Source organism: Passer domesticus, chromosome 7 (assembly GCF_036417665.1).
Source record: "Passer domesticus isolate bPasDom1 chromosome 7, bPasDom1.hap1, whole genome shotgun sequence".
NCBI lineage: Eukaryota > Metazoa > Chordata > Aves > Passeriformes > Passeridae > Passer > Passer domesticus.
Genome location: NC_087480.1, coordinates 61,476,309 through 61,491,940, shown reverse-complemented (window position 1 = coordinate 61,491,940; position 15,632 = coordinate 61,476,309). Strand labels below are relative to the sequence as shown.

General features: G+C 54.7%; 1 protein-coding gene across 1 annotated transcript; it reads right to left on the bottom strand.

The window, feature by feature from the left end:
* Positions 1-1,110: 1,110 nt before the first annotated feature.
* On the bottom strand, positions 1,111-15,348 carry IL12RB2 (interleukin 12 receptor subunit beta 2). The gene is made up of 15 exons (XM_064429284.1): positions 15,341-15,348; positions 13,839-14,245; positions 13,377-13,491; positions 12,644-12,819; positions 12,314-12,453; positions 11,506-11,650; positions 9,886-9,965; positions 6,969-7,182; positions 6,236-6,436; positions 5,509-5,610; positions 5,165-5,432; positions 4,036-4,256; positions 3,472-3,559; positions 2,755-2,854; positions 1,111-2,492 (listed from the first exon to the last, which is right to left on the bottom strand). The coding sequence occupies exons 1-15, from the start codon at positions 15,346-15,348 to the stop codon at positions 2,094-2,096; spliced, it is 2,664 nt and encodes an 887-aa protein (XP_064285354.1). The 3' UTR covers positions 1,111-2,093.
* Positions 15,349-15,632: the final 284 nt, after the last annotated feature.

Below are 15,632 nucleotides of genomic sequence, written 5' to 3'. Positions count from 1 at the left end.
CCTGCTGTCACACCAAATCTAGGGACTGCAGGCTTTTAAATTCTGATCCTTTGGAAAAGAGCAGAGAAAGCTGGAGGCGTGGAGCAGATTGGCTTTGGAGTGAGCCACGGGCAAGGTTTGAGCAGGGGAGTTGATCTCGGGTCTGGGATGGTGGGAGGGGGCAGGGGGGAGTGACTGGTCAGCTCCAAGAGTTAGCTGTGTGGGAAAGGACTTGGATTCTCCTGGAATGTGGGGAAGCAGTGGGAATGTGTGGTGGCAGCAGTTGGAGGAGCTGAGCCCACCCCACCTGTAACTGTGCCCACAGGGCAAAGACAGAGCTCTGGTTTAATAAACCCAGCACTGACAGCCAGCTGTGCCCCTTCCAGCTGTGCCCCTTCCAGCTGTGCCAGCTGCTGCTTCCCAGAGTCATTCCAAGGACCAGGCTCCCTGCCTTGGGCACTCTGGGCTGCTCTGCCTGTGCCAGGTTCCATGCTCAGGGTGTCCCAGGACAGCCAAACCTGGCATTCCTGCTGGAAGGGGTGTCCTGAGGGGGAATCACCTCCTGGGGTGCTCAGGGACAGCACTGGGAGACTTCCAGGCTGGAGTTACAGAGCTCTCATCCCTGTCTCTTGGAGCAAGGCTGGATGTGAAACCCCACGTTGTGATTGATTTGGAGATTTGTGGAGCGAGGACAAAATGAATTCTAATGTTCTCTCATCCTTAGGTTGAGGTAGAAAATCAACATGCAGAAAAAGATGAATGGCAAAATAGTGCTTTATGAAAAATAACCCTATTTTGGCATCTGATCTGCCTTTCTAGCTGTTTGGTTTGCAGAGCTGACTTGAGGGGCTGAGTTGTGTGCTCAGGCAGAATCCTCTTACCAGGGTGCTTCCCAGGCAGGGTGTGGAGAGCAGGCAGCAGGTTCTGGTTTTTTGGATGTCTGACCCAGTTGTGAGGGAGATGTTTTCCTTTGCTGTGACACAGGTGGGAGCAGAGCTCAGAGGCCCAAAGTGCAGTGGCTGAGCTGGTATTTGGCAATACCCAAATCTGCACTTGAATGGTGGCGGCAGCAGCTCCTGTCCCTGCCTGGGGGATGCTCCAGGTGAGTTCATACCTGGGCTGCTCCATCTCTAACTCCAATGTTTCAGCTTTATTTAATTTTTAATTGTTCTGCGTAAAGCTGGAGCTTGACCAGAGAAAACAACAGGAAGCCAAGTTCAGATTTCCAGCATTTTATTTATATACACACATCTGGTAAACAAAGTCATTAAATGTGTAACACCCTTGCAGCCTGTAATTAGAACACTCCAATAAATCACTTAAATTCCTCTTGACAATCCGTTTGGCTGAGTACAGATGCTGCCTGCTGCTTTTAGTTCTGGTGAGGAATTTTCCTGTCCTGAACTCAGGCGAGGAAGGGGCTCTGGTGCTGTGTCCCTCCTGGGTCTGGTGGCACTGGGGACTCTGTGACTTGGTGCCAGGGGAGGAACAGCAGGTGCTGAGCTGTTCCATCCTTCCCTTTTGCAGTTCCTTGTTCTTTCTGGTGACTTCCAGCTCTGATCCTGGGCTGGGCCGTGGGACAGGGCTTGAGGCAGCCCAGGCTGCAGGAAGAGCTCCCAAAATCCCCCAAATCCAGCTCTGGCATCCCCAGCTGTGCTGATTGCAGAGGAGCACCAATGGTGAGGTGTGGTTGGGAAGGGTTTTGTCACTCGGAGGTGTCACATGTGAGGGACTGGACTGGCTGTGCTGAAACACTGAAATGTTTTGTAAATGCTAAAGTCCAGGCTGGGCTCACATCAAAACACTGAAATACTCTGTAAGGTGCTGAAATCCAGCCTGGGCTCACATTGAAACACCAAAATGCTCTGTAAGGTGCCGAAATCCAGGCTGAGCTCACATTGAAACACCAAACTATTCTGTAAGGTGCTAGAATCCAGGCTGAGCTTGCATTGAAACACTGAAATATTTCTGTAAAGTGCCAAGATCCAGGCTGAGCTCACATTGAAACACCAAAATATTCTGTAAGGTGCCAAAATTCCTGCCGGGCTCACATCGAAACACCGAAATACTCTGTAAAGTGCCGAAATCCGTGCCGGGCTGCCATCGCCCCCTGCCTACCTCGGGAAGGAGCTGCCGCTGAGCTTCACTCGATCCAGGGTCAGGTTCCCTTGGCAGCCGAGGGCGGGAGGCAGGAATGCGCTTGGGAAGACGGAGATGGGGCTGGGCTCGGGCTCGGGGGCCGGCTCGGGCTCGGGGCCCGGGCTGCCGGGGCTGGGGATGTACTCGGCCACGGGCTCCGGGGGCTCCATCGCCTCCCCCAGCAGCCGCCGGTACAGCTCCGGCAGCGGCTGCTGCTCCTCCGGGCTCTCCTGTGCCCAGTCCCCGCTGCCCACCGCCGGCTTGTCCCGGGGCTTGGGGGGCTCACGGGGGGCGGAGGTTTCCTCCACAGGGCTGGTTTCGGGCTCCTCGAAGGCGCCGGGCAGGAAGGGGCTGGAGGGAGCGCTCAGCTCCGCCTGCGGGGGGACACGCGGTGAATCCCGGCACGCATCTCCCGGGGCGCGCTCCCGCAGCAAACGGGAGATCTCGCCCTCTTCTGGGCTTTAATTCGCCCAGCGCGCCCTCCAGCCTCCTCCAGCGGAGATTGTCTGCTGCCACGGATTGCTGGATTTGCTGCTTTGGGAGATTACTGGCTCGCATGGCTCCAATTGCCTTTTTTTTTTTTTTTTTTTTTTAATGAAGGTTGTGGGATTAGAAGGAAAAACCCCTCTAATTTACCTTGGCAGCCGCTAAGCTCTTGGCCCACGTGGCGTTGGCAGGGTCGGGAATGGCTTTGCTGTGCCACTGCGGCAGGAGGAGGGACAGGAGACCCTGGAACCTGCAGGGGGGATAAAGGCGATTAAAAAGGTGAGTGGTGAGACCTGCAGCACCCTTGTGCTCCTCGGGTGTGGAACTAACCCGGGTGTGACCACCCTCAGAGGGACCTGCAGAGCTCTTGGCTGGCTGGGGATAACTCCCAGGGACTGCTCCCGTTCAGTTTGGTTTCAAGATGTGGTTGAAAATTCACAGTATCTATGGTCTACAGGTGTATTTTAAGCTCAGAGCCTGTTTTTATTATCATTCATATACTCTGAAACCTTCATTTTGAGCAATCCTCACTGCTCCATGCTCATGAAGAGGCATGGCCATCTTGTAGGACAAGGGAAATGGTTTTAAACTAACAGAGGGTCGATTTAGATTAGATAGGAGTAAAGATTTTTAAAATGCACTGGCACAGGTGCCCAGAGCAGCTGTGGCTGCCCCTGGATCCCTGGCAGTGCCCAAGGCCAGGCTGGACACTGGGGCTGGAGCACCTGGGACAGGGGAGGTGTCCCTGCCATGGCAGGGTGGCTCTGGGTGGGATTTAAGACCTCTTTCCACCCAAACCATTGTGGGATTTAATCCCTCCTGATAACACCCCGGTTTTACTGGGACACAGCTGCTGGATCCACTCACACTCTCCTTGCTGGAGGCACAGAACAAAGGCAGGCTGAGAGGACGAAGAAGCTGCAGACGAGCACCAGAGTCAGCCAGCCCCCAGCACCTGGAACAGAGCAGCCACCATTCAGCTCCGTCAGAAAGATGAAAAAACCCCAAATCTTTCTGTGCTTCATGAATAAACCACCCTTCACCACAGAGGAGACACCTCAGCACTGGGAGCTTAAAAAAAAAGAAATTCCACATCTCCAACCCAACTGAAACTGCAAATCTTCAGCACCAAGAGATCTTCAGACCACTTTGGAGAGCTCCAGTGCCCACAGAGGAGCAGGAAAAGCATTCCCAGGGTGGGAGGGGGCTCCAGTGACCACAGAGGAGCAGGAAAGGCATTCCCAGAGTGTGGGAGGGGGCTCCAGTGCCCGCAGAGGAGCAGGAAAAGCATTCCCAGGGTGGGAGGGGGCTCCAGTGCCCGCAGAGGAGCAGGAAAGGCATTCCCAGAGTGTGGGAGGGGCTCCAGTGACCACAGAGGAGCAGGAAAGGCATTCCCAGGGTGTGGGAGGGGTCCAAGGGAAGCTTCCTTACTGTCCAGGCAGACGCTGTCGCTGTTGCCCCGGGGCCCCTCCCCGGCCGCGGTCGCCGCTGTCATCCAGAGCTCGTGGGGCTCGCCCGGCTCCAGCGGAGCGAGGTGCAGCGAGCGAGGAGCCTGCCCCGCGGGAACGGCTGGGAAAAGGCATGGAAATGGAGAGCTGGCACGGGGCTCCGAGCCAAGGGAGGCGGGGACGGGGAGGAATAAGGGAAAAGAACTGGAAGAAGAATAAGATAAAAAAGGAGGATGAAGAAGAGGAGGAGGAAGAGGAATAAAGAAAAGGAAGATGAGTAAGAGAAAAAAGGAGGAAGAGGAAGACAAATAAGAGGAGGAATAGGAAGAAGAAGAAAAAATAAGGAAAAGGAAGAAGAATAAGATGAAAAAGGAGGAGGAAGAAGAGGAGGAGGAAGAGGAATAAGGAAAAAGAAAAGGAAGAGGAGTAAGAGCAAAAAGAGGAAGAGGAAGACAAAAGGAGGAAGACAAGAGGAGGAATAGGAAGAAAGAAAGAAGAATGAGGAAAAAGGAGGAGGAAGAAGAGGAATAAAGAAAAAGAAAAGGAAGATGAGTAAGAGAAAAAAGAGGAAGAGGAAGACAAATAAGAGGAGGAATAGGAAGAAAAAGAATAAGGAAAAGGAAGAAGAATAAGATGAAAAAGGAGGAGGAAGAAGAGGAGGAGGAAGAGGAATAAGGAAAAATAAAAGGAAGATGAGTAAGAGAAAAAAGAGGAAGAGGAAGACAAAAGGATGAAGGCGAGGAGGAATAGGAAGAAAAAGAGAGAAGAATAAGGAAAAAAGAGGAGGAAGAGGAGTAAAGAAAAAGAAAAGGAAGATGAGTAAGAGAAAAAAGAGGAAGACAAGAGGAGGAATAGGAAAAAAGAGAGAAGAATAAGGAAAAATAAAAGGAAGAAGAATAAGAGGGGAAAAAGGAGGAGGAAGAAGAGGAGGAGGAAGAGGAATAAAGAAAAAGAAAAGGAAGAGGAGGAAGAGGAAAAAAAGAGGAGGAAGAGGAAGAGGAATAAGAGGAGGAATAGGAAGAAGAAAGAAGAAGAGGAATAAGAGGAGGAGGAAGAAAAATAAGAGAAGAAGATGAGGAAAATAAGGAAGAAAAAGATGAAGAGGAGGAAGAAGAATAGGAGGAGCAGGGATAAATCTGATAGTTTCAGACTGAAAGTGGTCCCACAGGAGACCTTCAGCAAAGAAGGGGGAGCAGGGGCAGCATTTCCAGCCCGGGCACCCACCATGGACCTGGGGCTGGCCCTGCCCATCCTTCCTGTGCAGGTAGATGTGGTAGCCAGTGATGCAGCCCCTCTGCTGGGGGGCCGGGATCTCCTCCCAGGAAACCAGGACACCGCTGGCCATGGGGGTGGTGAACACCTGGGGCCCAGCTGACGGGGCTGCAAGACACAGGAGTGGTGTTAGGCTGAGCTTAAAGTGCCTTACAAACTCCTGGGCAGCATTCCTGGGCTTTACCTTGAGCTGTGGAGTTTCCCCTGACTGAAGCTGCCTGCCCGGCTCTGTCCTGATAAAGTGCAGACACGTGGATCTGATAGCAGACGTTGTCCCTGATGTGCTCTGGGGGGAGAAGTCACAGCTGCAGAGCTGCTTCTCCAAGGATTTGCAGTCAGGGCAGAAATACTGCAGCAGCTGCTTCAATCTGGGATAACTCTTGTGATTATTCACAGATCTTTCGTAAAGAAGGGAAAGAAGTTTTCTCTGATCTACTGAGCCTGGCAGAGCCTTACTGGGCTTTAAACTGAAAATTGATGGCTTCCCACTGCCGGAGGAAAGGGATAAATGGGATATTGGGAAGGAATTGTTCCCTGGGAAGGCTTGGCACAGAGAAGCACGGAGAAGCTGTGGCTGGCCCAGGATCCCTGGCAGTGATTTTAGTAAAAATTATAGAAATGTATAGAAAATATATAGAACATATAGAAAATATATAGACTATGTAGAAAATATATAGAAAATATATAGAATATAGAATCTATAGAAATCTATAGAAATATAGAATCCCAGAGTAGTTTGGGTTGGGAGGGCCCTCAAATCCCAGCCAGTGCCACCCCTACCATGGCAGGGACCCCTCCCACCATCCCAGGCTGCTCCAAACGTGGCCCTGGAGCCCAGATTCCCGCCTGGCTTGCTGCTAAGATCATTTCCCAGGCACGCTGGTGCCGTGCCCGGCCCGGGCTGGCGTTACCTGCTATGACAGTGGCCAGGTGGGACGGGGGCAGCTTGAGCCAGCGGTGCTGGGGCTGCCGGCGGGGCTCCCTCCAGGGCTCTGCCCACTCCAGCAGGTAGCCCCCGACGGGCACGGCGGCTCTGGCAGGGGGGCTCCAGCTCACCAGGATGCTGCTGTTGCCCAGGCCCACGGCAGAGACCCGCTGGGGAGGGGGCAGGTCTGGTAGGGGAGGACAAAAGGCAGCGTCAGCACGAGGTTCTTGCAGCCTCAGTCAAACGGGGGATTTGGGGCGTGGGGTTTGCTGGGTCTCGCCCACTTGGGCGCCGTGGGGAGGATAAAATGGATTCTGTGATGAAGAGAAGGTGCTGATGGAGGGTGAGGGTTTGCTGGCAGGAACAGTGACATTCCTGGCTTTTCTCATGGCTGGGACAGCTCAGCCTGGCTGTGCCATCCCAAGCTGGCAGGGCACACCCCAGCACCCTGCCCCAATGGAAGCACGAGGATGTGGAGCTGCTGCAGAGATTCCAGAGCAGGAATGGGGATATCCCAAGGGCTGGAACTCCTCTGGCTGAGAGCTGGGGCTGCTCACCCACAGGGAAAAGCAGATCTGCAGGTGCCTGAAGTTCACTGAGGGGAGCACGAGGTGGAGGGACCACAACACCTGCAGGGGTGCGGCACGGAGCAGAGCCGTGCTCCCGGCCAGAGCCTCACCTGGGCTGCCAGGTGGGTCAGGATGGGCACAGGGTCTCACCTGGGCTCAGGTGGGTCAGGATGGGCACAGGGGCGGAGCTGCCCCGCGCGTTGTGCGCGGTCACCGTGACCCTGTGGGCCACCCTGGGGGTCACCCTGGAGAAGCTGGTCTGCGTGGTCCGGTGGGACTGCGCCCGTAGCTTCCCCTGCTCCAGGGCTTCCAAGGTGACAGTGTAGCCCAGGATTGTCCCTCCTGCCTCCGAGCGGCTCAGAGCCTGCGGGGACAGCGTGGTGTCACCGGCGGGGAGCACTGGGAACCAGCTGGGAGCACTGGGAATGCTGGGCAGGGACTGGGGATGAGGGGACAGGACTCAGGGAATGGCTTTGCAGGGACACAGGGCAGGGAGGGATGGGATACTGGGAATGAGGAATTGTTCCTGGCAGGGTGGGCAGGTCCTGGCACAGCTGTGGCTGCCCCTGGATCCCTGGCAGTGCCCAAGGCCAGCCTGGATACTGGGGCTGGAGCACCTGGGACAGCGGGAGGGGTCCCTGCCACGACACTGGGTGGGATTTAAGGTCCATCCCAACCCAAACCCAAATTCCAGGATTTATTTTTCTCACCCAATCCCAGTTTTGCTGTGAGATGCTCTGCTCCAGCAGCAGCACAGCTGTGGACACTGAAACCCTTCCTGCCCTGAGCCTGAATTCTCACTTTTTTTTTCCCTCCCACTGAAAGCCACACTTTTCACAAAGGAGGGGAAAAAAGGTGATCAACTGCCCAGTTGGATTTGTCAAAATGAGCAGGTTTTGCTTGGGAGGAAAACCTTGGATTTTACTTAAAGCCACGATAAAGAATTCTTGAACTTGAACCACTCAGAGCGCACAGCTCTGCAGCCTGTGGAACACCACACCCTGGTTTTCGCTCCCCTCTGGGTGCCTGCAGTTGTACTCTCAGTTTCAGTTTCCTGATGTTTCTGTGACATTAATTCATTTGTTTGGCTGATTTTTGTCATAACGAAACAATGCACAAAGCACAAACCAAAAGGTTTGCAGTGCTTTGGCAGCAGCACTGGAAACCTGCTGAAATTAAATTTCCAACCCTTTTCTGGGTGTTTGTCTGAGAACAAGAGCATGCCCTTGGTAGGAAGTGGTGTCAGCCTGGCTTGGGAGCTGCAGTGAAACCTCTAAATGCAGTTTATTACCCCGTTTTATGAATGATGCTGCAGGAAGCCACTCCTGATAAAGAAAGTGCTGCAAGATAAAGGTCTGCAAGCCACAATGGCTGAAGCCACAACATTGGGGTCACAGCATTGCATGAGAATTTCTGCTTTCACTTGCAGCCTGGCGTGGGGGGGAACACAGTGAATTTTTTTTACCCAATTCCGGTGGGTTTTAAACCAAATTCTGTGTGGAATGTTCCCAGTGGGGTCTCAGCCACCAGCTCTGCCCAGCAAATCCTGAAAATGCTTTCAGCTGAGGAATCTGGAGAGGGGCTTGGGATAAAGGGAGGGAGGGACAGGACATAGGGAATGGTTTCCCACTGCCAGGGGGCAGGGATGGATGGGAGATTGGGAATTAGGAATTGTTCCCTGGGATGTGGGAAGGGGTTGGATGGAATTCCCAGGGCAGCTGTGGCTGCCCTGGATCCCTGGAATGGCCAAGGCCAGGCTGGATAAGGCTGGGAGCACCTGGGACAGTGGGAGGTGTCCCTGCCATGAATGACACTCAAGATCCCTCCCAATCCAAATAATTCTGGCATTCCATGGAATTGCAGGTAGAAAAATGCTGATGAATAAGAGGAGGAACAGGGAGGGGACCCTTGGTCTGTGTCCCTGTCCCTGGGAACTGGTGAAACCTTTGTGCTCTGCCAGGGCTCAGTCCTTCCCTGCCACCCTAAAAATCATCATTTCTCCTCTCAGCTGGCTCTGGTTTCATTTCCCCTCTCACCTGGCTGCGTTTTGCTGCCTCTGCTGGGCTATCCTGGGTTACAAGCTGTGTCTGGGCTGTGTGTTCTGTCCCCATCTGTCAGAGCTGGGGCAGTTATCTCTGTTCATGGGGCAGTTTTCTTATCTCTCCCACACCCAATCCTCCCTCCAGGAGATCTCCTCTGTTAATGGGCCATTCATTATTAATTATGTGCTGTTAATGGGCCGTTAATTATCTGCTGTTCATGGCTGGTGAGTGTCCCTGCATGGTGATCAAATTCCAGCATCCCATGGGGAGATGCTCCACCCAGGGGAGGAGCCAAAATTCCTACCTGGATACAATCTGAGCCTGGAACAGCACAGCAGCCTCTGCCCACTGCATTCCCACAGGAGCAGTTTTCCCCTGCCCTGCATTCCCACAGGAGCAGTTTTCCCCTGCCCTGCATTCCCAGAGGAGCAGCTTTCCCCTGCCCTGCATTCCCCCAGGAGCAGCTTTCCCCTGCCCTGCATTCCCACAGGAGCAGCTTTCCTGTCCCCTGCATTCCCACAGGAGCAGCTTTCCCCTGCCCTGCATTCCCAGAGGAGCAGCTTTCCCCTGCCCTGCATTCCCACAGGAGCAGCTTTCCCCTGCCCTGCATTCCCACAGGAGCAGCTTTCTCCTGCCCTGCATTCCCAGAGGAACACCAGGCCCATCTCCATCAGCCCAGAGGAAAACTCCCCCCTTGTGCAGGATCCCTGCTCCAGCAGAAGCACAGCTGGCACTGCAGGAGGGCTGAGCCACCCTGGGATGGGACTGTGCCACCCCTGACCCACAGGGGCAGCTCCTGCTCTGGCAGTGTTGGTTTGTATTGCTGCATTTTCCCTTTATTTTTATTTTTCCCTAATAAGGACCTGTTATTCCTGCTCCCATATCTTTGCCCGAGAGCCCCTTAATTTCAATATTATAATAATTTGGGGGGAGGGGGTTTACGTTTTCCATTCCAGGGGAGGTTCCTGCCTTCCCTAGCAGAACCTGTCTGCTCAAACCAGGCCAGGGGGTTTCTGTGCACTCACCTTCCAGAACAGGGAGAGGTTCTGGTGCCCCGAGTCCAGCTCCTGCTGCCGGTACCAGACATCCAGGGTTCCTGTTGGCACTGCGGGGAAGGAAAAGCAGAGCAGTGGCATGGCTGGGGTTTGGAGCCAGCAAACGAGGAGGCAAAACCCCTGAGAAAATTCAGATTTACTCATTGAAATGCCCCTGGAATGCTGCAGGGTGTGATAACCCAGGTTTGCTGTTGTTTGGCTGCTTGGAGGGTGGGAGCACAAGGAGAAGAAGCCATAAAGCCAAGGACAGGAGTTTGGACGTGCCGGTGGCTTTGTCCTGACCTCAGTAATCTGGATGGCTCCCAAGGGAAGCCACACATCAAAGCACAGCATTAGCTCCTGTCTTTGCATAAATTTGAGCCCTCTGAAGGTCCTTGGGCTTGGCTCCATCAATCCTGGAACAACAGGCAGCCTGGGATGAGGGGATGTGTGGGATTTTCCTGCCTCATAAATGCCTTTAACAGCTTCTCTGAGGCAGCTTAAAGCTCTGTTCCTTCCACAATCCTGACTGGAAACTCTTGGTGTTTTGAACAACCCTCCCAAAGTGACATCAAAGGAAGATCTGGCTGGTGGATGAGCTCCCAAAATCCAGCATCAGGGATGGAGGGGCCAGGAAAGCTGGGGCACAGAGGATGGCAGAGCTTTGCTCCTCAGGGACCCCGAGCAGCAAACTCATCAATTCCAGTGCCAGTCATGAACAGCTGGAGCAGGGGCAGCTGAGGGGACCCAGGACAGCCACAAACCCCTCCAGGTCTGCACAGTGGGACCAGCTTGTCCTGGAGTGACTGCCACAGAAACAAGAACAGCAGCAGAAATAAACCCAGGGCACTGACTGCCAGCTCAGAGCAGAAAAATCCAAATCTGGGACTGCATCTGCTGCCCTCCAGCCCGGGGTTGAACGCCTGTGAACCGCACGAACGAGGGTTTTGGCAGCTGGCACAAGAAGGAGCAGGAACGGGAATTTCTCCTTGGAAAGGTTTGATTTTGGGTGTGCAAGGAGACAGCTTGTGGAGAAGCTCAGCTCCTGCAGCGCAGGGCAGCGTGGATGCACCCAGGGCTGCTTGTCTGCAGCCTCCCCTTGCTCTGAGGGCACAAAATCAGCTGAAAACCCCAGGGCAGGGTGGGGGTGACAGCCACGGGCTCAGGGTGCAACGAAAAGGGGAGAAAACTGTTGAGAGGAAGGTGGGGGAGGCAGGGAAAAGTTCACACCTCCCGAATCAATCAATGCCTCTTACAGAAACTGCTGCTGTCACGGGGAAATGGGTGACTCAGAACAGCACCAGCCACAGTAATTCACAAAAAAGAGCAGCCAAAGCCAAGCAGGAGAGCAGAGAATGACAAGGGTTGCATGGCACCTTAAAGAGCATCTCATTCCAGCCCCCAAATCCTTCTCAGGGAGCTCTGGAAATTCCTGTTTTGGAAGGTCTTCACCGTTTGCTCATTAAAAACACAATTTTCTTACAGAAACTCCTCCCTCTTGGCTCGGGGCTGGACCTGGAGCTTGCCCCGAGCAGCCCAGCAGCAGCTTGGCCCCTGAGCTGGGCTTTGCTGCGGGAGCAGAGCCAGAGCTGGTTCAGGGCAGTTCTTTACCTGCTGCCGGGGTGCTGCCCTGGCTGCTGCTCCAGTCACTCCACAGCCCTCGGCCCGGCAGCATCCTGCAGCTCACCTGGAACTCGTGGGCTGTGTCGGGCTCCAGCCCCTGCAGGTGATGCTGCTCCCTGCTGGAGCCCTCCACCTTCAGTGGGGATGGAGAAATTGGTGTTAAACTCCCGAGGAAACGAGGGCTGCAGGCAGCGAGGGGCTGAGTCACAAATTCAGACAGATTTAAAATCAGCACGGGAACCCTGAGCTGAGGCAGCCTCAGGAACTCAAGGGATGATGCAAGGGAATCAGCAGGCCTGAAAAATCCCTCATCTGAAAAATCCCTCATTTCTTACATGCCCGTACCAAAATCTGTGTTTGGGTGACATGCTCAGCTCCCAGCAAAGCGTTCTTTTTGCCACTTGCAGTGAAAACTTCACGGAATCATGGAATGTTTGGGTTGGGAGGGAACTTAAATCCCACCCAGTGCCACCCCTGCCATGGCAGGGACACCTCCCACTGTCCCAGGTGCTCCAGCCCCAGTGTCCAGCCTGGCCCTGGGCACTGCCAGGGATCCAGGGGCAGCCACAGCTGCTCTGGCAATTCCATCCCAGGACCTCCTCAGGGAACAATTCCCAATCTAAACCTACCAATTTTCAGCTTCCAGCCATTCCCTGTGTGCTGTCCCTCCATCCTTGTCCCCAGTCCCTCTGCAGCTCTCCTGGAGCCCCTCCAGGCCCTGCCAGGGGCTCTGAGCTCTCCCCAGAGCTCTTTCCTGCCCGGCAGCTCCACAATTCCCTGAATCCCAGAGGATTACCGTGCTCCAGCCGTGCCTGCCGAGGGGCCGGTACCTCAGCCTGCAGTGCTGTGCTTGTGCCCCGTGGTGCCACAGAACGGTGCAGCTGGTGCCAGAGGAGTCATCAAATTCCACCGAAAAGTCGGGAGGGTGTGGCTTCACTGGCACCAAAACAGAGAAACAAACGGGGCTCAGAGAGGCAGCACAGCGTTAGGTGGAAAATAAGATTATTGCTTTGGGCGGGATGGGTGATTTTCCCAAGAGGTTTAATGTTTTTCCAAGAGCTCCTGAATATTTTCAGGTCTCCCCCAAGGCCTGGGGCTGACGGAGAGGGGGGCAGTGGTGCCTCACCTATGTCTACCAGCATGAAGGTGAGTGGCTGGGAAGAGGCATTTCCTAACGGGTTGGAGGCAGAAACCACCACGGTGTAGTTGGAGTCAAAATCCAGCTTGCTCAGAGCCCCGGAGCCCAAAACCTGGCTGGGAGTTTCTTCTGGAAAGGAAAAGACATCGGTCCCGTTGGAGAGCCTGGAGCAGGAGGAAAGGATCGGTTGGATTTTCTGAGGAAGAAAGGTGAGCCTGGGGGTGTGGGGTGTTCTGGTTTAGGGATCATCCTGGGCCACGGGGACAGGGACAATCCTGGGGTTCCTGGTTTAGGGATCACCCCGGGCCACGGGGACAGGGACAATCCTGGGGTTCCTGGTTTAGGGATCACCCTGGGACAGGGGGACAGGGACAATCCTGGGGTTCCGGGTTTAGGGATCACCCCGGGCATGGGGACAGGGACAATCCTGGGGTTCCTGGTTTAGGGATCACCCCGGGCATGGGGACAGGGACAATCCTGGGGTTCCTGGTTTAGGGATCATCCTGGGACAGGGGGACAGGGACAATCCTGGGGTTCCTGGTGTAGGGATCACCCCAGGCATGGGGACAGGGTCAGCCCTGGGGGTGTGGGGACAGGGTTCCCTTTCCAAAGGGATGGATTGGCACAGCCTCTTCACCGAACCCCGAGGGAGCTGCAGGGCATGATGAGAAACTGCTGCAGGGGTGATTAGGCACTAATTGCATTTCCACCCCGCACTTACTCTATCCCATAGGCAGTGTGCAGGTAGGTGAGCCTGCCTTTGTGCCAGGTGCAGGTGGGGTGTCCCTGTGTCCCCTTCTGGATACAGGACACGTTCCTGGGCTCGTCTGGAGGATCTGAAACAGAAATTCCTGTCAGTCCCAACATCCATGCCCCTTCAGGGTCCTTCAGGCCAAGGTCTGCAGCCAGCCTGGCTCTCCCCAGGGATGTGGTAGGAGACATTTGAGGGGATGCTGGGCAGGGAGGGAGTTGTTTGCTCTGGGCAGTTTTGTTGAGCCTCTCTCCCTTCAGGAATAACAGAGCTGCACAATTCCAGCCAGGAATATTCCCAGTGGGAAGAGCCAGCAGCAGCCCTGGACAAAGCCACCCCCTGGCAGTGCCTAGCAGGCTTCCCTCTCCCACAGGAGAGCTGTACGAAGCAATTAAGGACTTCGGGCAGTAATTAAGAAGGGGTTTTCCTCACTCCCACACTGGATGTCGATTCCGCAGACGAGTTTTCTCCTGTCCCCACAGATGCACTTGCAGGTGAAGTTGTGCCTGCCGTGGGCAGTGACCAGGAAGGTTTTGCTGACCCAGCCCCCCCGGGCTCGGATTTGCTCGGAGCTGTTGAGGAAAATCGCTGCCCAGCACCAGCCCCGCGGCGCTGCCAGCCGGCAGGACAGGGTGACGTTGGTGCCACGGGGGATGGCGCAGCAGGGGCTGGCTGTCACGTTGCCCTTGTCACAGACCTCGGTGGCACCGCGGGCGGCTCCGCTGGCACCCGCCGGCCCCTTCCTGCAGGGTCCTGCAAGGGAAGGGAAAGCAGCCTCAGCAGGACGGGCTGGGCTCCAGCTGGAGCCTCCCCGCTGTTTGGTGGAGAAATTCCGGGCTCTGCCAGGAACCCGTGGGACCCGTCTGGGATCAGCGGCCACAGCATCACTCCCAGCCCCAAAAACCCAGACAGCCCCAGGTAAAAACTGCCAGAACCCTCCTTTTGCTGGGACTGGGCAAGTGCCAGTGTCAGCAGGTGCAGGGATCCCCTGGAGCTGCTGCAGGGCTGGAGCCAGGCTGGGAGAGCTGGGGGGGCTCCCCTGGAGAGGAGAAGGATCCAGGGAGAGCTCAGAGCCCCTGGCAGGGCCTGGAGGGGCTCCAGGAGAGCTGGAGAGGGACTGGGGACAAGGATGGAGGGACAGCACACAGGGAATGGCTCCCACTGCCAGAGGGCAGCCATGGATGGGAGATTGGGAATTAGGAATTGTTCCTGGCAGGGTGGGCAGGGGCTGGGCTGGAATTCCCAGAGCAGCTGAGGCTGCCCCTGGATCCCTGGCAGTGCCCAAGGCCAGGCTGGACACTGGGGCTGGAGCACCTGGGACGGTGGGAGGGGTCCCTGCCATGGCAGGGTGGGCTTTAAGGTCCTTCCAACCCAAACCCAAATTCTGTGATTTTGTGGTTTTTTTCCTGTTCATGAGCTCTGCCTGTCCCGGTGCCTTTTCTCACAAAGCCAATGGCTCCAACTGGAACTGAAATCCAAACAAACTCCCTGCATTAATTATTAACCCAGAAATGAAAATGTTCACTGGCTCTTGGGGTAGAAGCTGGAAAAACCCCACCCTAATTAGGCTGAGTGCTTCATCAGAGCGATAATTGCTGTGTAGGAAGAAGCCTCTCTTACCTGCTGTGAGGTGCAGCACCAGCCAAAGTGCTGAGGGCACGATCCGTGGAAATGGCATTTTGGTGCCTGGAGAGAGAGGAATTCCTGTTACCAGCTCCGAAAAATGGGAATATTATGTACAGATCTTTGTGGGTTTTCTACCTTTTTTCTGCTTTACTACTTTCTACTTTACTGTAAAGTAGAATTTTTTATTTTTTTTTCAGAAAATCCCAAATGCTCAGTTTGTGAGACCTTTCCAATGAACATTCCCTGGTTTTGTTTGGATCCAGAGGCTGTTGTTCAGCCTTGCAGCCGTGCCCCAGCTCAGCCAGGACCTCCTCATGCGGTGCCTTCTGTAGGTGACTCGTAAGTGCCAGGATGAGCAATCTCAGCAGCTTCTTCAGGGAAATGCTCTGCCTTCCACTAAGCCTGGGGGCTGTGTCAACAGCCTGCAAACAGCTGCTGCTGACAGCGAAGTGCCCGAAACGCCCGAGAAAAAAACAGCCTCAAAACCAGCTTAAAATCCAGCCTCAAAATCCAGCCTCAAACCCAGCTTAAAATCCAACCTCAAAACCAGACTAAAATCCATCTTAAAATCCAGCCTCAAAAACCAGCCTCAAAACCAGA